The sequence below is a fragment of the Thalassophryne amazonica genome, chromosome 17 (genome assembly GCF_902500255.1).
Source record: "Thalassophryne amazonica chromosome 17, fThaAma1.1, whole genome shotgun sequence".
NCBI classification, from domain to species: domain Eukaryota; kingdom Metazoa; phylum Chordata; class Actinopteri; order Batrachoidiformes; family Batrachoididae; genus Thalassophryne; species Thalassophryne amazonica.
The window spans coordinates 1126025-1145831 of record NC_047119.1 but is presented as its reverse complement, the minus strand read 5'-3'; the positions used below and the strand labels follow the sequence as shown (position 1 = coordinate 1145831).

General features: G+C 42.5%; 1 protein-coding gene across 2 annotated transcripts in view; it reads right to left on the bottom strand.

The window, feature by feature from the left end:
* The window catches only part of ogdhb (oxoglutarate (alpha-ketoglutarate) dehydrogenase b (lipoamide)), a 96098-nt gene that overhangs the window by 18380 nt on the left and 57911 nt on the right, over positions 1–19807 (bottom strand). For both annotated transcript variants that reach the window (XM_034192416.1, XM_034192417.1), the window contains 6 exons: positions 8711–8813; positions 8500–8628; positions 8273–8423; positions 7061–7188; positions 1743–1921; positions 1585–1656 (listed from right to left, as the gene is read on the bottom strand). In XM_034192416.1, coding sequence (XP_034048307.1) covers positions 1585–1656; positions 1743–1921; positions 7061–7188; positions 8273–8423; positions 8500–8628; positions 8711–8813 — 762 coding nt within the window. The remainder of the gene's footprint in view (positions 1–1584; positions 1657–1742; positions 1922–7060; positions 7189–8272; positions 8424–8499; positions 8629–8710; positions 8814–19807) is intronic.

The following is a 19807-nucleotide window of genomic DNA, read 5'->3' as shown; positions in this document are numbered from 1 at the left end:
CACACACACACACACACACACACACACACACACACACACACACACACACACACACACACACACACACACACACACACACACACACACACACAGTTTACACTGGGATAGCAATTAAAAAACTGCAAATTATAAAGAAGACGATGCTCATGCAGCCGAGGGTATTTTAGCACTGTGTTCTGTTTAAACTCAGGCTGACTGCTGAGAGACACAGAGGACCTGATTTACTAAAGGTTTGTGTGTGTTAAAATGTGTGCATATATCATAACACTTGCAACCCCCTGTGGTGACTTACTAACAGTGTGCACTGAGGATTGAGTCTCTGTCAAATGCGCCAAACAGTGTTCAATCAATCAAGTTTATTTCTATAGCACTTTACAACAGTTTTCACTGAACCAAAGTGGTTTCCAATAGCACCAGCTAAAGATAAAATAAAAAGAACAGTACGAAAAACACACATAAAAACATAAGAGCATCCAAATAGAATAAAAATAGACAAAAAAGTGTCAAAGCAATTATGTAACACTGCAAAACAGTGTTGTGTCCATTTAGCGCATTGGCCTTCATGAAAGTGCAATTTGGAGTTTATTCACCGGAGTGGGCAAAACTGTGGGAGGGAACATGCAAATAAGTGAGGTTTGCACGCAGAAAACAGTTTATTAGGGTTAAAAGGAAATTTTGTGGGTGTTGATAGCATTTGTATTTTATGCATTTCAAGTTTTGGTGTCAACATGCACTTGACAGGCTGCTGTTCAAACAGTCGGCAGGCTGCTGCTTCCTGGTGGATCCAGAATTAAAAGAACATGTCAATAGTTTTTGTTTCTTCAAGAAGACATGTCTCCATGTGTAACAAAGTTCTTTTGTGCTGAGCATAAAACAGATTTTAGTGCAACACCTGATCAGTACAGTCACTGATGTGTCACACACCCACAAAACAAACAGACGCACATATCAGAGTGTGTGTGGGGCATCACAGCTCTGTGTACAGGACGTGAACACGCTCGTGCGCTGACTGAAGAAACAAACAAAAAGCTCCTGTGCCGGTGGAATGCACACAGACAACTGTGTGCATTCCACCGGCACAACACAGCATAATTATTCACCACTTCACTTCAGTCATGTGGATGGAACAATAATTAACTGTCTGAAATAGAAGTTGTGTGTTTTTTTTAATTGTCAGCACGTGAACACACTGATGACAGTAATGTGGCAGAGTTCATACGTACCTGCAAGCGGTTGATTGAATTTTAATTTTTTTTGCTCTTACAGCCATTGACACGTGAAAAATCCTCATTTACATCCTGCTGTCTGTCACATTACCACCTGCTTGGTTGGTCCAACTGAAATCACCCACAAAACTGTTTCCATGCAAACGTTTGGATTTCTGTACAATTTACTGCTCATTATCTGGGATCTCAGTAGATCTTTCACAAAAACGCTTTCTACTCACATAATGCAAAAAAACCCAAAACAAAACAAAATTCCTAATAGGATGCATCACTTTCAGTATGAGTAAGAAAGGTGGATTATTGTGATGGATAACAACAGAGATTAATTCAGACAGAACAAATCTGACAATGAACTCACAGGGAAGACGTCTGGATCATCATTGCACATCTGCAGAAACCTTTCAGGCCGGGCAGAAGAGTGCTCAGGACCCTAAGCGAACAGGGGCAAAAAAAAAACAATCAAGAACAAAACAATGTGCCGTCTATAACAAAACTGATGGAGGTCTAAGTTCTTACCATTCCCTCCATCCCATGAGGAAGCAGCAGGACAATTCCATTGTGTCTGACCCACTTGGCCTGACCTGAGCTGATGAACTGGTCGATGATACACTGAGCTGTATTATGGAAGTCTCCAAACTGGGCCTCCCACAAAATCAGGGCCTTGGGAGTAGCCATGGCGAAGCCCAATTCGAAACCTGCACACCATCGAGCAGCACAAGCAGAAAACAAGTGGTGCTTAGAATGATTCATATCCCATATGTGGAGGTAGAATGATGAATGAATCTTATCTGCCTATGATAGTTTGAACCAAGGTATTGCAGTTTGGAAGGTCAAAGTGGAATTTTACACGTCAGCACATCCAGACTTCTGGATAAAACAACAAAAAAACAAAAACTGTTCTCTCCAAGGGAGGTGCCCATCATGTGACTGTACATATTTCATTACTAAAAATGGGTTTAATATTGACAAGGAATTTGAAGTTCAGGGGTTGTGGCCAAGTGGTTAATGTGCTTGGTTTCAGTGCAGAAGGTTCCGGGTTCAAATCCCACCCCCGCCACATTTCTCCATGTAATGTGGAGTTGCGTCAGGAAGGGCATCCAGTGTAAAACCTGTGCCAATTCAACATGCAGATCCACCTTGGACTTGCTGTGGTGACCCCGAGTGCAAACAAGGGAGCAGCCGAAGGGACTTACTTACTTACTAGGAATTTGAAAAGTTATGCTACCCTTACAATCAAATATATGCAAATATAGCAAGCAGCAGTCATGCTGCAACAAATCCTCCACACAAACCTCCAGCTCCTAAAAATGACGTAGATCAGGGGTGGCCAAGTTCGGTCCTCGAGAGCCACCTTCCTCACGCTCTTAGTTGTCTCCCTGCTCCAACACACCTGAATCCAATGAAAGACTCGGTAGGAGACTTTTAATGAGTCTTTCATTGGATTCAGGTGACTTTTATCAACTCTTGTCTTAGTTCAGGGTCTGTTCCAGCTATAGGGTGGCCAGATGCCCCCCTTTGTGCCACAAATAGAGATGTTTCTGGCGTTGTTATCGACAGTCCGGTTTCAGTTTTGAAATGCGTGTTTGAAACATGCATTCTTAAAACACCAGTTGTCGGGCTGAAGATCAACTGGAAAAAAGAAACTCACACACAGCACACAAAATGAACAGTGCCTCACCTAGGTGGGGAGGGCAAACACATCACAAAAATACTAAATGTGACCTCAGGGTCATAATACTACTTGTCTGAAAATTTGACTCTCCACGCACACAGTAGGACATTATGGGTGTCTGGGTAACTTTACTTAGATGTTCTGAGGTCAAAATATAAACTTTGGAGTGATCGTACTTTTGCAGTAGCTGAACCCAGACTGTGGAACACGTTACCTCCTGATTTATGCACTATTTCTGATTGAGCACTTTTTAAATCAAAGCTCAAGACTTACTGATTTAAAATGGCTTTTAACACCTGGTGGCGCTGTGACGTGTTTTGTTTTTATGTGGCTCTTAATTTTATTGTACACATTGTACACACATTTTCAATGGGCGACAGGTCTGGACTGCAGGCAGGCCAGTCTAGTACCCGCACTCTTACTACGAAGCCACGCTGTTGTAACACGTGCAGAATGTGTCTTGGCATTGTCTTGCTGAAATAAGCAGGGACGTCCCTGAAAAAGACGTTGCTTGGATGGCAGCATGTGTTGCTCCAAAACCTACTAACACACCCCCATACCATCACAGATGTGTAAGTTGTCCATGCCATGGGCACTAACACACCCCCATACCATCACAGATGCTGGCTTTTGAACTTTGCACTGGTAACAATCTGGATGGTCTTTTTCCTCTTTTATCCAGAGGACACGACGTCCATGATTTCCAAAAACAATTTGAAATGTGGACTCATCAGACCACAGCACACTTTTCCACTTTGTGTCTGTCCATTTCAGATGAGCTCGGGCCCAGAGAAGGCGGTGGTGTTTCTGGATGTTGTTGATGTTTGGCTTTCACTTTGCATGGTAGAGTTTTAACTTGCACTTGTAGATGTAGCGACAAACTGTATTAACTGAAAATGGTTTTCTGAAGTGTTCCTGAGCCCACGCGGTAAGATCTGTTACACAATGATGTTGGTTTTTAATGCAGTACCGCCTGAGGGATTGAAGGTCACGGGCATTCAATGTTGGTTTTCGGCCTTGCTGCTTACGTGTAGAAAGTTCTCCAGATTCTCTGAATCTTTTGATTATATTATGGACTGTAGATGATGGAATCCCTTAATTCTTTTGTAATTGAACGTTGAGAAACATTGTTCTTAAACTGTTGGACTATTTTTTTCATGCAGTTGTTCACAAAATGGTGATCCTCACCCCATCTTTGATTGTGAATGGCTGAGACTTTTGGGGATGCTCCTTTTATACCCAATCATGACACTCACCTGTTTCCAAACAGGTGTTCTTTGAGCATTCATCAACTTTACCAGTCTTTTGTTGCCCTGTCCCAACTTTTTTGAAACCTGTTGCAGGCATCCATTTCAAAATGAGCAAATATCTGCACAAAAACAATAAAGTTTATCAGTTTGAACATTAAATATCTTGTCTTTGTGGTGTATTCAATTGAATATAGGTTGAAGAGGATTTGCAAATCATTGTATTCTGTTTTTGTTTACATTTCACACAATGTCCCAACTTCATTGGACTTGGGGTTGTAATACAGGTAAAGAGTGCAGAATAGGAGGACTTCATAAAGAAGAACTAACAGGTCTGTGAGAGACAGAATTCTTGCTGGTTGGTAGTTGATCATATTGTTGGGAAAGTGTAAGTACACGGACCCACAACAGGGGGCGCAAATGAACAGACAATGGAATAGGTCAAATAACAACACTTTACTGTTGTGAATGTGCACAACAAATACAACAGATTACAGTAATGGACAAAAGTCAATTCACAAAGGTGTCGTGTGGGCAGGCTCGAAGATAGGAGACGCCTCTCCAAAGTAGAACCGGAACCACACGGTTTCCTCCGCCACCAGACCCCGGGAATACTGGAGCCGCCAAGTCCCGAACTCCCAGGTGGCCACTGCCTCCGCGTGTCGGACCTGGTACTGCTGGCGAGGAACAAAGAACAATTAAATGAGGGCGCGTTTGCACCCAGGAATCCGAACGGCAGGAAAGCTACCTCCACCTCTCGTTGGAAAAGTAATCCACAGAACAACGCACAAAATCCAAAAGGATACAATCCGTCAGCTGAGATACGTTACCTTCCAGGTAGAAACGATATCTCGGCAAAGAGGTGGAGACGTCGTCCTGCTGATATACTCCTGCCGATCAGATGATTGGTAACAGCTGTTGCAGGTGATGCGTGACAGCTGTCACCCTGGCTGCTCCTGTGAGGCGGCTGCGCCCTCCGGTGCCTGGAGCCCGCACTCCAGACAGGGCGCCCTCTGGTGGTGGGCCAGCAGTACCTCCTCTTCTGGCGGCCTACACAACACATATACTTATTCCATGCAATAAAATGCAGATTAATTATTTAAAAAGAGGAGGTGATGGTCTAGTGATTAAGGCGTTGGGCTTGAGACCAGAGGATCATCGGTTCAAATCCCAGCCTAACTGGAAAATCAAAATATTTTATGTGAATGAGATCCAGCAGTTATCTGGATGTATAACTGAGTATCATCAGCATAGCAATGAAAGGTAACCCCAAAATGCCACAATATGTGCCCAAGGGGTGCTATATAAAGGGAGAATAGCAGGGGGCCAAAGACGGACCCCTGTTGAACCCCAAATTTCATGTCACTAAGGTTAGAGGTAGTGTTACTGAACAAAACACAGTGAGAACGACTGGTCAAGTATGACGTCAGCCATGCAAGGGCACTCCCAGTAATCCCAAAATACTTTTCCAGCCTATCAAGTAGAATATGATGATCCACTGTATCAAATGCAGCACTGAGATCTAACAGCAACAGAACCGTAGTGGTGTCTGAATCCATTGTAAGCAGAAGATCATTCACCACTTTAGTGAGAGCCGTCTCTGTGGAATGATATATTCTAAAAGCAGACTGCAGTGGCTCAAAGAGATTATTCTCAGTACGATAGTCTACGACCACGAGTTGCCGTGACACCACTTTTTCCAGAATTTTAGAGCAAAATGAGAGATTTGATATCGGCCAATAGTTTTTCAATACACTAGGGTCAAGATTAGGTTTCTTAAGTAATGGTTTAATCACTGCAGATATGAAACATTTAGGAACAGATCCAGAAATTAAAGAAAGATTAATAATTTCCAGCACAGTCGGCCCAAGAGTGGACCACAGGTCCTTAAACAGTTTTGTTGGTATAGGATCAAATAAACAGGTTGTGCTTTTTGTTGACGTTATGAGTTTTGTCAGCCTAGTCTAGTGAGATACTGTCAAATTCTGTAAATCTAGGTAATACCTCAGTAGTGGCGCCCACCTCAATAGCAGGGTGTAGTGGCTGGGTTAAGGCATGCTGGGATATGTTCAACCTAATGTCTTCTATTTTCTTCTCAAAGTAATCCAGGAAATCTTGTGCTGTAAAAGGAGAGCGAACTACAGGTGGTTGTCCATGAATAAGTGTTGCCACCGTGTCGAACAAGAACTTTGAGTTATGCTTATTTTTGTTGATCAAATCAGAGTAATAGGTCCACTTTGTAGCCAATAATACATGTTTATAGTCTAAGATAGCATCACGCCTCACAAGGTGGAATACGTCTAATTTTGAACTACGCCATTTCTGCCCTAACCTTATGCTTGAGGTCACGCAGGTAATCATTGAACCAAGGTGACTGTGTTTTGGGGGAGCGCGGTTTTAACACAGGTGGCGCAATCATGTCGAGTGTAGTTTTGAGCACTGAGTTTAAACTGTCCATTAGACTGTCTTCTGATTGGGTAGTTCACCCAGCATTCATCACTGCATAGCATCTTATGAAAGACCCCAACTGATATTACGTTATTCTTTTAACTGAGCAGTCTTTATGATAAATTTAGCCTATTGTTCATTAAAAAATACACTATTATGGAATATATGGAGCTTAATTATTTCACCAATTGGGAAACCAGGACAGGGAGGTTTGCTTCAAGGCTATAAGGTAAAGAATCAGCTGCGTAACTTGCATGATGTGCACTTTTACGTACACTTTTATGCACACCGTGTGTAGTGTGCGTCACTGTGATCAGTAAAGGCCCCAGTGCGATGGCATGTGCTACACTGTCTGTCGATACGCCACTGACATGAGATGTATTTTGTCCCACATCCTCTGTCCATTGCAGGTGGAGTTAAGACACATTCCAGTATTTTAGGGGTGTTTGTGTGTCATTGTGGCTCACCTAGTACTCCATATTCAGACAGAGAACTGTTGCAGACGGTGTAAGGAGCTTGGCTGGTGGAGATGTGGTTCATTGGAATGCAGATCCTCTTATCAACAGTCTGGTCATGAAGAACATGGTGTCGATGACTGTAACACCAAAATAAATATATAAATAAAATAGAAAAAAATTAGAAAATTTTACAGGAAGAACACAGTCATCAAAGATGAGCTGATAGTGACTACAAACAAAAGTACAAATAAAAGTACTCCTTTAGCTCCATCTAAGAGGTTTTGTTTTTGACTAAATCTGTCGAATGTCTTATTGATTGGCTAGTTGCTAAATTGACAGCAAGCTGACATCACAGTTAATTAAGTGTTAATTGTAATTTATGTCTGTATCATGGCCCAAGCAGAGGGTCACCCCTTTGAGTCTGGTCTGCTTGAGGTTTCTTCCTCAGAGGGAGTGTTTCCTTACCACTGTTGCTCTGGGGGTCAGTAAGGTTAGACCTTACTTGTGTCAAGTGCCTTGAGGCAACTCCGTTGTGATTTGGCGCTATATAAATGAAAAGAAATTTAAATTTAAATTGAACTGAAAATGAATTAAGTAATTTTCATGAAATGTGGTGCAAAATTTTGAATGAGTCCAGCATTAGAAAACTGCGATATTTCAGAAATCACTAACAGAAACAAAGACAAACTTGCTTTAATGAAACAGTCTGAAACGGTCTGAATGAGTTAATGCCATTCAACTGGTTTCAGGGACCTCTTACTCTGCACATTTTCTATCTCTCCCTGCTCTGACAAGCACTAATTAGCTCATTCAGGTAGATGTTAAGGCTTAATGGACTGAGAAAACCTGAATCAACTCATCTGTTTTTGGCAGAGCAGGGAAAGATGGAAAATGTGCAGTTTTGAGGCCCCCTGAGGAATAGGGGTGGAACACATGCACTTTACTCTGTGTGCTATAGATTGTCAAGATAGGGCCCCAAGGGACCTGCAAGACACCAGATAATATCCCTATCTAGGTCACAAGGTCATGTAGTGTGGAATTTTACCCAGAACTGGGAGGGGTGGTTGTTGGTTCACAGCATCTTGTTTAGATTTGGTGTTTGTGCCCAAGGGGGAAGGGTGCATAAGAACACACTTTACACACTTCAACAGAAAACACAGTATTGAGAAAAAAAGGCAGACACTCTAATGCCATCTAGTTGGTGTAATTCATTGCACACACCTGAATGTGCCTCTTTCCACATCCTGGCCACTGAGACGGACATGGATTCCCTCTTTGAGCAGAGAGCCAAAGGCCATGTACTCCGCGAGAGCCCAGTCGCACACTCGCTGGCTCACCATGTTTTCACGGCCTTTTAAGATACGAGCCAGACCTAACACAGGTGCAAAAAAACATTTGAAAGAGACTGAGCGCGCGTTAAGGACCTAACAGGGGGAGGAAGCGAGTACCTCCGTGTATGGTGAAGTCTTCTACTGGCACAGAGGCAGCGACGTTTCCAACATGTCTGAGCTCCTCTTCACTGATACCAGTGGAGGGGCAGCTCATGCTTTTGGGCTGGCCGTCTAGCGTGTAAAAACCTGAAGACACATGCATGTGCTTGTACTTAAGAAACATAGCATAGCCACAAAATAAAGAAATAAAAATCCACACAGCTCTTACCAGGCCACGGGGAGTCCAGCCAGTGTTTGATGTGGAGGATCTTCTCAACTTTGGAGCGAGTGTACGCCTCCTCACAGATTGTATCATACTTAGCTACTTGTTCCTAAACGAGATTAACATGTGCTACTTATATACTGTAAAGACTGAAATGCTTGTTTTTAAGATTAAGTCTAAAGCAAAGAGAGAACAGAAATGGACACAGTGGATACATCAGGAAAGTTTTCACAGAGCTTTATGTTACAGCCTTATTCCAAAATAGAGTAAATTAATTTTTTTTCCTCACAATTCTACTCACCACACCCCATAATGACAACATGAAAAACATTTTGTTGAAATTTTTGCAAATTTATATATATATATATATATATATATATATATATATATATATATATATATATATATATATATATATAAGAAATCACATGTCCAGTGGGGTAAAAAAGTATTTAGTCAGTCCCTGATTGTGCAAGTTCTCCTGCTTAGAAAGATGAGAGAGGTCTGTAATTTTCATCATAGGTACACTTAAACTATGAGAGATAAAATGAGAAAAAAAAATCCAGGAAATCACACTGTAGGATTTTAAAGAACTTATTTGTAAATTATGGTGGAAAATAAGTATTTGGTCACCCACAAACAAGCAAGATTTTTGGCTCTCACAGACCTGTAACTTCTTCTTTAAGAAGCTCTTCTGTCCTCCACCTGTTATGTTAGGTCCCAGCCTAGTCGGGTTGCTTTTGGTGTTTGGCATGATTTCTCTCTGGATTCACCTGATCGGGTTTGTCCTCCTTTGGTTTGCGGATGTGTGTGAGTTCTGTCGATGTGTGTGGATGGAAGAATGGGTGTGTCCCGTCGCACCTGCCTTCCTGTCCTTATGTGTGCGTGTGCGCGCTCTGGACATGTGTGGATGGATGGATTGGTGTGAGTCGTGTAAGTGGGAATGCGTGGTTCCTCTGGCTCTCCTCCCACACTATACGCATATGTCCTCTCGGTCCTTCAGTCTCTTCCGGGGTCTCTTTCCACATCCTGCACATGTGAGTTTCCCTATGTGTTATTTGTTTCTGTCTGTTGGCGGGTATGTGGGATGTGTCCAGCAGGTGTGCATGGATCGATGTTTCCTTCTCATCCTGATGTGTGGGTGTGAAGCGTTGTGTTTCCCTCGTGTTATCACCTGCTTGTGTCAGGGTTGAGCGGGCGCGTCCTGCATCATCCCGGATCTCTTTGTCCTCGCCACCTGTCCCCTGTCCCTACTCAGTCCTTTGATTCTTTGCCACACGCTTCACCAAGCGTTCACTTCTGGGTTACGTGTGGTGGTGGTTTATTCTTTCTCTTCCTAAGGCTCCGTTCTTCACAGGATGTCATTTCATGTGATGTTTGGATTTGTTACTGCCATTCTGGGCTTATTGCTTTTTAGTTTTGTACGGTGTTCTCTGGTTTGTTTCAGGTTGCACCCATGTCTTTGGTTTCCTTGGTAACATTATGTCACTGTCATGTTTTACGTTCAGTTCACTATGTAGATAATGATTTGTCGCCCTCTTGTGTTCAGGGTCTGTTACTACATTCACGTTTGAGAGCACCTGGTTTTCCCTGGCTGGTCATTAAAGTGTTTGCACGTTTTCTTCTCCAACTTTGTTTCCATCTGTTCCTGTGATCATCATGTTGTAAGTTCCTGGTTACTGTCAGTTTTTGTGACAGTTGTTTTTTGTTACCATCGTTTGATGTTGAAAAGACTTCTTTTCTGTTGGGATTTTTGGTCACTCAGTTATTATTACCTCTGTTGGTCACCAGTCCAGTTTGGAACATTAAACATCTTGTTTTTTCACTCACCCTTCCTGTGTCTGGCTACTCTGCGTTTTTGGGGTCCTACCGTCTTAGTGGACTAAACCATAACATGTTACCTGTATTAATGGCACCTGTTGGAACTTGTTATCTGTATAAAAGACACCTGTCCACAGCCTCAAACAGTCAGACTCCAAACTCAACCATGGCCAAGACCAAAGAGCTGTCGAAAGACACCAGGAAGAAAATTGTAGATGTGCACCAGACTGGGAAGAGTGAATCTACAATAGTCAAGCAGGTTGGTGTGAGTAAATCAACTGTGGGAGCAACTGTAAGAACATGGAAGACATACAAGACCATTGATAATTTCCCTCGATCTGGGGCTCCACACAAGATGTCATCCTGTGGGGTCAAAATGATCATGAGAACGGTGAACAAAAATCCCAGAACTACACAGACGGACCTGATGAATGATCTGCAGAGATCTGGGACCAAAGTAACAACACACTACGCAGAGAGGGACTCAAATCCTGCAGTGCCAGGCATGTCCCCCTGCTTAAGACAGTACATGTCCAGGCCCGTCTGAAGTTTGCCAGAGAGCATATGGATGATCCAGAAGAGGATTGGTGGTCAGATGAAACCAAAATAGAACATTTTGGTAAGCTATCTTAGCTGTGAAGCATGGAGGTGGAAACATCATGCTTTGGGGCTGTTTTTCTGCAAAGGGGACAGGATAACTGATCTGTGTTAAGGGAAGAATCAACAGGGCCATGTATCATGAGATTTTAAGCCAAAACCTCCTTCCATCAGTGAGAGCATTGAAGATACAACGTGGCTGGGTCTTCCAGCATGAAACGCACCGCTCAGGCAACAGAGTGGCTCCGTAAAAAGCATTTCAAGGTCCTGGAGTGGCCAAGCCAGTCTCCAGACCTCAACCCCATAGAAAATTTGTTGAGAGTTGAAAGTCCATGTAGCCCAGTGACAGCCCCAAAACATCACTGCTCTAGAGGAGATCTGCATGGAGGAATGGACCAAAATACCAGCTACAGTGTGTGCAAACCTGGTGAAGACTTACAGGATGCGTTTGACCTCTGTCATTGCCAACAAAGATTATGTTACAAAGTATTGAGTTAAACTTTTGTTATTGACCAAATACTTATTTTCCACCATAATTTAAAAATAAATTCTTTAAAAATCCTACAATGTGATTTCCTGGATTTTTTTTTCTCATTTTGTCTCATAGTTGAAGTGTAGCTATGATGAAAATTACAGACCTCTCTCATCTTTCTAAGTAGGAGAACTTGCACAAACAGGGACTGACTAAATACTTGTTGGCCCCACTGTAAGTATTCACAGCCTTTGCTCAATACTTTGTTGATGCAACTTTGGCAACAATTCCAGCCTCAAGTCTTCTTGAATATGATGCCACAAGCTTGGTGCACCTATCTTTGGGCAGTTTGGTCCATTCCTTTTTGTAGCACCTCTCAAGCTCCATCAGGTTGGATGGGGAGCTTCAGTGCACAGACATTTTCAGATCTCTCCAGAGATGTTCAGTCTGATTCAGGTCTTGACTCTGGCTGGGCCACTCAAGGACATTCACAGAGTTGTCCTGAAGACACTCCTTTGATATCTTGGCTGTGTGCTTCGGGTCATTGTCCTGCTGAAAGATGAACCGTCACCCCAGTCTGAGGTCAAGAGCGCTCTGGAGCAGGTTTTCATCCAGGATCCTTTTGCTTGCCTCTACTGGTGGTTGGCTCTCACTGCGGTATTGTATCACTTCCTGTTCCGGAGCACAGCGGTGTTTTTCTGTATCTGTTAGCTGTTTAATCTGCGCAGTTAGATTTATCTAGTTATCTAGATTACGATTTGTTTCCCAGTGTAATCTTTACGTGCCTTAACTAAAGCACTCCTTCTGCTGAATCACCTCTAAATTATTTACACATTATTCACTTTGCGTGTTTTTAGGAATCCGCTAGCTTAGCGTAGCTACTAGCTCTTCTCCTGTCTCTCCCGCACATTTCTGCTCTGGGTGTGAAATGTTTAGTTATTCCTCGGCCTCCTTTAGCAGTAACGGTACTTGTAATAAGTGTAGCTTATTCGTAGCTTTGGAGGCCAGGCTGGGCGAATTGGAGACTCGGCTCCGCACCGTGGAAAATTCTACAGCTAGCCAGGCCCCTGTAGTCGGTGTGGACCAAGGTAGCTTAGCCGCCGTTAGTTACCCCCTGGCAGATCCCGAGCAGCCGGGAAAGCAGGCTGACTGGGTGACTGTGAGGAGGAAGCGTAGCCCTAAACAGAAGCCCCGTGTACACCGCCAACCCGTTCACATCTCTAACCATTTTTCCCCACTCGACGACACACCCGCCGAGGATCAAACTCTGGTTATTGGCGACTCTGTTTTGTGAAATGTGAAGTTAGCGACACCAGCAACCATAGTCAATTGTCTTCCGGGGGCCAGAGCAGGCAACATTGAAGGAAATTTGAAACTGCTGGCTAAGGCTAAGCGTAAATTTGGTAAGATTGTAATTCACGTCGGCAGTAATGACACCCGGTTACGCCAATCGGAGGTCACTAAAATTAACATTAAATCGGTGTGTAACTTTGCAAAAACAATGTCGGACTCTGTAGTTTTCTCTGGGCCCCTCCCCAATCAGACCGGGAGTGACATGTTTAGCCGCATGTTCTCCTTGAATTGCTGGCTGTCTGAGTGGTGTCCAAAAAATGAGGTGGGCTTCATAGATAATTGGCAAAGCTTCTGGGGAAAACCTGGTCTTGTTAGGAGAGACAGCATCCATCCCACTTTGGATGGAGCAGCTCTCATTTCTAGAAATCTGGCCAATTTTCTTAAATCCTCCAAACCGTGACTATCCAGGGTTGGGACCAGGAAGCAGAGTTGTAGTCTTACACACCTCTCTGCAGCTTCTCTCCCCCTGCCATCCCCTCATTACCCCATCCCCGTGGAGACGGTGCCTGCTCCCAGACTACCAATAACCAGCAAAAATCTATTTAAGCATAAAAATTCAAAAAGAAAAAATAATATAGCACCTTCAACTGCACCACAGACTAAAACAGTTAAATGTGGTCTATTAAACATTAGGTCTCTCTCTTCTAAGTCCCTGTTGGTAAATGATATAATAATTGATCAACATATTGATTTATTCTGCCTTACAGAAACCTGGTTACAGCAGGATGAATATGTTAGTTTAAATGAGTCAACACCCCCGAGTCACACTAACTGTCAGAATGCTCGTAGCACGGGCCGAGGGGGAGGATTAGCAGCAATCTTCCATTCCAGCTTATTAATTAATCAAAAACCCAGACAGAGCTTTAATTCATTTGAAAGCTTGACTCTTACTCTTCTCCATCCAAATTGGAAGTCCCAAAAACCAGTTTTATTTGTTGTTATCTATCGTCCTCCTGGTCGTTACTGTGAGTTTCTTTTTGACTTGTCAGACCTTTTGTCTGACTTAGTGCTTAGCTCAGATAAGATCATTATAGTGGGCGATTTTAACATCCACACAGACGCTGAGAATGACAGCCTCAACACTGCATTTAATCTATTATTTGACTCTATTGGCTTTGCTCAAAATGTAAATGAGTCCACCCACCACTTTAATCATATCTTAGATCTTGTTCTGACTTATGGTATGGAAATTGAAGACTTAACAGTATTCCCTGAAAACTCCCTTCTGTCTGATCATTTCTTAATAACATTTACATTTACTCTGATGGACTACCCAGCAGTGGGGAATAAGTTTCATTACACTAGAAGTCTTTCAGAAAGCGCTGTAACTAGGTTTAAGGATATGATTCCTTCTTTATGTTCTCTAATGCCATATACCAACACAGTGCAGAGTAGCTACCTAAACTCTGTAAGTGAGATAGAGTATCTCGTCAATAGTTTTACATCCTCATTGAAGACAACTTTGGATGCTGTAGCTCCTCTGAAAAAGAGAGCTTTAAATCAGAAGTGCCTGACTCCGTGGTATAACTCACAAACTCGTAGCTTAAAGCAGATAACCCGTAAGTTGGAGAGGAAATGGCGTCTCACTAATTTAGAAGATCTTCACTTAGCCTGGAAAAAGAGTCTGTTGCTCTATAAAAAAGCCCTCCGTAAAGCTAGGACATCTTTGTACTCATCACTAATTGAAGAAAATAAGAACAACCCCAGGTTTCTTTTCAGCACTGTAGCCAGGCTGACAAAGAGTCAGAGCTCTATTGAGCTGAGTATTCCTTTAACTTTAACTAGTAATGACTTCATGACTTTCTTTGCTAACAAAATTTTAACTATTAGAGAAAAAATTACTCATAACCATCCTAAAGACGTATCGTTATCTTTGGCTGCTTTCAGTGATGCCGGTATTTGGTTAGACTCTTTCTCTCCGATTGTTCTGTCTGAGTTATTTTCATTAGTTACTTCATCCAAACCATCAACATGTTTATTAGACCCCATTCCTACCAGGCTGCTCAAGGAAGCCCTACCATTATTTAATGCTTCGATCTTAAATATGATCAATCTATCTTTGTTAGTTGGCTATGTACCACAGGCTTTTAAGGTGGCAGTAATTAAACCATTACTTAAAAAGCCATCACTTGACCCAGCTATCTTAGCTAATTATAGGCCAATCTCCAACCTTCCTTTTCTCTCAAAAATTCTTGAAAGGGTAGTTGTAAAACAGCTAACTGATCATCTGCAGAGGAATGGTCTATTTGAAGAGTTTCAGTCAGGTTTTAGAATTCATCATAGTACAGAAACAGCATTAGTGAAGGTTACAAATGATCTTCTTATGGCCTTGGACAGTGGACTCATCTCTGTGCTTGTTCTGTTAGACCTCAGTGCTGCTTTTGATACTGTTGACCATAAAATTTGATTACAGAGATTAGAGCATGCCATAGGTATTAAAGGCACTGCGCTGCGGTGGTTTGAATCATATTTGTCTAATAGATTACAATTTGTTCATGTAAATGGGGAATCTTCTTCACAGACTAAAGTTAATTATGGAGTTCCACAAGGTTCTGTGCTAGGACCAATTTTATTCACTTTATACATGCTTCCCTTAGGCAGTATTATTAGACGGTATTGCTTAAATTTTCATTGTTACGCAGATGATACCCAGCTTTATCTATCCATGAAGCCAGAGGACACACACCAATTAGCTAAACTGCAGGATTGTCTTACAGACATAAAGACATGGATGACCTCTAATTTCCTGCTTTTAAACTCAGATAAAACTGAAGTTATTGTACTTGGCCCCACAAATCTTAGAAACATGGTGTCTAACCAGATCCTTACTCTGGATGGCATTACCCTGACCTCTAGTAATACTGTGAGAAATCTTGGAGTCATTTTTGATCAGGATATGTCATTCAAAGCGCATATTAAAGAAATATGTAGGACTGCTTTTTTGCATTTACGCAATATCTCTAAAATCAGAAAGGTCTTGTCTCAGAGTGATGCTGAAAAACTAATTCATGCATTTATTTCCTCTAGGCTGGACTATTGTAATTCATTATTATCAGGTTGTCCTAAAAGTTCCCTAAAAAGCCTTCAGTTAATTCAAAATGCTGCAGCTAGAGTACTGACGGGGACTAGAAGGAGAGAGCATATCTCACCCATATTGGCCTCTCTTCATTGGCTTCCTGTTAATTCTAGAATAGAATTTAAAATTCTTCTTCTTACTTATAAGGTTTTGAATAATCAGGTCCCATCTTATCTTAGGGACCTCGTAGTACCATATCACCCCAATAGAGCGCTTCGCTCTCAGACTGCAGGCTTACTTGTAGTTCCTACGGTTTGTAAGAGTAGAATGGGAGGCAGAGCCTTCAGCTTTCAGGCTCCTCTCCTGTGGAACCAGCTCCCAATTCAGATCAGGGAGACAGACACCCTCTCTACTTTTAAGATTAGGCTTAAAACTTTCCTTTTTGCTAAAGCTTATAGTTAGGGCTGGATCAGGTGACCCTGAACCATCCCTTAGTTATGCTGCTATAGACGTAGACTGCTGGGGGGTTCCCATGATGCATTGTTTCTTTCTCTTTTTGCTCTGTATGCACCACTCTGCATTTAATCATTAGTGATTGATCTCTGCTCCCCTCCACAGCATGTCTTTTTCCTGGTTCTCTCCCTCAGCCCCAACCAGTCCCAGCAGAAGACTGCCCCTCCCTGAGCCTGGTTCTGCTGGAGGTTTCTTCCTGTTAAAAGGGAGTTTTTCCTTCCCACTGTAGCCAAGTGCTTGCTCACAGGGGGTCGTTTTGACCGTTGGGGTTTTACATAATTATTGTATGGCCTTGCCTTACAATATAAAGCGCCTTGGGGCAACTGTTTGTTGTGATTTGGCGCTATATAAAAAAATTGATTGATTGATTGATTGATTGATGTCTCTGTACATTGCTACATTCATCTTTCCCTCAATCCTGACTAGTCTCCCAGTTCCTGCTGCTGAAAAACATACCCACAGCATGATGCTGCCACCAAGATGCCTCACTGTAGGGATGGGGCCTGGTTTCCTCCAAACATGCAGTGGTGGGCACAGATAACCAAAAAATTAACTTCAATAACAGATAACCAGATAACTGAAAAGTTATCTTTGATAAAGATAAACCACCCAAAAATGTATCGGAAGTTACAGATAACCGATAAATTCCAGTGTTGTCTCTGGTACATTTGCAACTACTAACCAGCTAAATTTGAGTTTTAACACCACGACAGCTTTTGGAAGTGATAAAAGACTCAAACAATGAGTCAGCATTTCAATGTCTGAACATGCTGCCCCCTGCTGAAAGCTACACAGCTACAGCACTGAAGCACCCTGAGAGCAGTCACAAAGCCAACTCTCTACCAATCACAATGCTCCGGTCAGGTGGAGGTCTTGAAAAATAAAGGCATCCTGACTTATGGTTTTGTGTGAATACTGATAGAATAACTCCATTAATGTCAATTCTGTCATTTGTACAAAGTTAAAATATAACATATATCTTTTAATGTTGAATAATGCACTAATTCTGAGGTTTTGTAACAAACACAGACAGATCGCAAACGATTCTGGGTAAAATGTGCTTCTGCTAAACACTGATTGGTTCAATTATTCATTATGTAAACCAACACGTTAATGTGATGTGTGTTGTGTGTTGGTGTTTACAGATAATTGAGATAAATGTGCTTTTGTAAAATATTCCATTTTTTATTTCTAAAAACAGGCATTTTTATGGAGCCCTGGAAGTGTCATCGCAAAATGTTTTACATGTGGAGAGAATGTGTGCACGTTTTATGATGTTGTAAAACATGCACTCAATATTGTTGACACATAAATGTTGGCTTTACACTGTGCGAGAGAATTTTTTGGACCGAGTTTCAGGTTAATCGCGCGTCCTGCATAGTGTAGTGTACATGGAGTAACAAGCGGCGTTTAACATCTGACGACCACCTCCTGATCGCTGATCGTATGGTCGAATGAAATTCAAGTGTCCAACCGCTCGCACTGTGCCTGTGCAAACACCGCAGAGCTGTCTTGTAATGTTTTTGTTGTTGTTGTTTTGTTTTTAAACTTAATTTGTAAAAAAAAAAAAAAGCCATTTGCAAAGCCAAAAAGTTGATTTGACAACACTGCCATCTACTCGTGCCCAGACGCTTAGCACTTAGGGCGAATACTGCCATGAACACCACTGGCCAGTAGATGGCAGTAGAGGCCTTGAAATCTTTCCAAAACAAAATCCCAGATAATCCGTCTGCTACATTAAGATGTGTGGAATTTAACAAACGCAAATACAATAACGTCTATAAACCCAGAGAATATATTCACAAGAGTTTTAGCCACTAGAGTTTAATGCTGTTGTCCGTGGAGCCTGAACAGAGTGTCTGAAATGCATTTGTCCTGTCGTGAACACCCTGTCCTACCCATAATGCACTGCTGGGCTCAGCATGTGCTCACAAAACCTTAAAAATTAGCACATTATTTTAAAACTAAAACATATATCTGATATTTTCACTTTCTAAAACTTCAGACATGACAGTAATTTTAAATAACTTGTCCAAAATTAGTTTTGCTAAAATTTGAACCATAAGTTAAAAATGTATGCCTCTGGATGACTTGGGTGATATTGCCAGCGTATCGGTATGGTGTTAAAGGAAATGTTTTTTTTGTTTTTTTTTTGTTTTGGTGACTAGTTCTTCTTTGCCTGCAGAGGTAGAGTGGTTTTTCATGGAAGTATCTACTGTTTGCAGAGAGTAGAACTATATACATCTGTTAAGAAACTTTTAACAGGTAGGTTTCAACTAATTTTAAAAATGTCTGCTGCTGTTCAGCTGGGTTTACTGCATTTGGACAATTCATTGGAAGATAATTAGTCCGATAATGTTTTTTTAAAGTTATCTAAAAAGATAATCCGATAACGAAAACATTATCTTCGATAATTATCTGGAGCTCGGTCACTCGGGAGGAGCTCGGAGTTGAGCCGCTGCTCCTCTACGTCAAAAGGAGTCAGTTGAAGTGGCTCGGGCATCTTTTCCGGATGCCCCCTGGACGCCTCACTGGAGAGGTGTTCCGGGCACGTCCCATTGGGAGGAGGCCCCGGGGAAGACCCAGGACACGCTGGAGGGACTACATCTCTCGGCTGGCTTGGGAATGCCTTGGGGTTCCCCCGGAGGAGCTGGGGGAGGTGTGTGTGGATCGGGAGGTCTGGGCGGCTTTGCTTGAGCTGCTGCCCCTGCGACCCGACTCCGGATAAAGAGGAAGAAAATGGATGGATGGATGGATGCCCACCACTGCAAACATGACGCCAAAGAGTTAAATCTTTGTCTCATCAGACCAGAGAATTTTGTTTCTCCTGGTCTGAGAGTCCTTCAGGTGGCTTTTGCCAAACTCCAGGTGGGCTGCCATGTGCCTTTTACTAAGGAGTGGCTTCCGTCTGGCCACTCTACCATACAGTCCTGATTGGTGGATTGCTGCAGAGATGGTTATCCTTCTGAAAGGTTCTCCTCTCTCCACAGAGGAATGCTGGAGCTCTGACAGTGACCATCAGGTCGCCTGCTCTCTACTCTTGTGCTGGGAGCGCGAATAGCCCCGTCTTTTCTAAGTGTCCAGTGAGTGGTGTTGGATGTTCATGTGTGACACCTGGATTTTGGCTGTCACCAGCCCAGAGGGGGATTGAATGGGGACTCGCAGGGCACTCGCTGTCTTTCAGCCGCTTGTGTGTGTGAATGGTTGTGGCGACAGCTGACAAGGCATTTGAGGCGGCTCAGATTTTTCATGAGTGCCATGCGATTCCTCCTTCATGCGTCTTTCAGTTGAAATCAACTCTAGACATTTTTTTTAAACTTCTGGGTTTCTT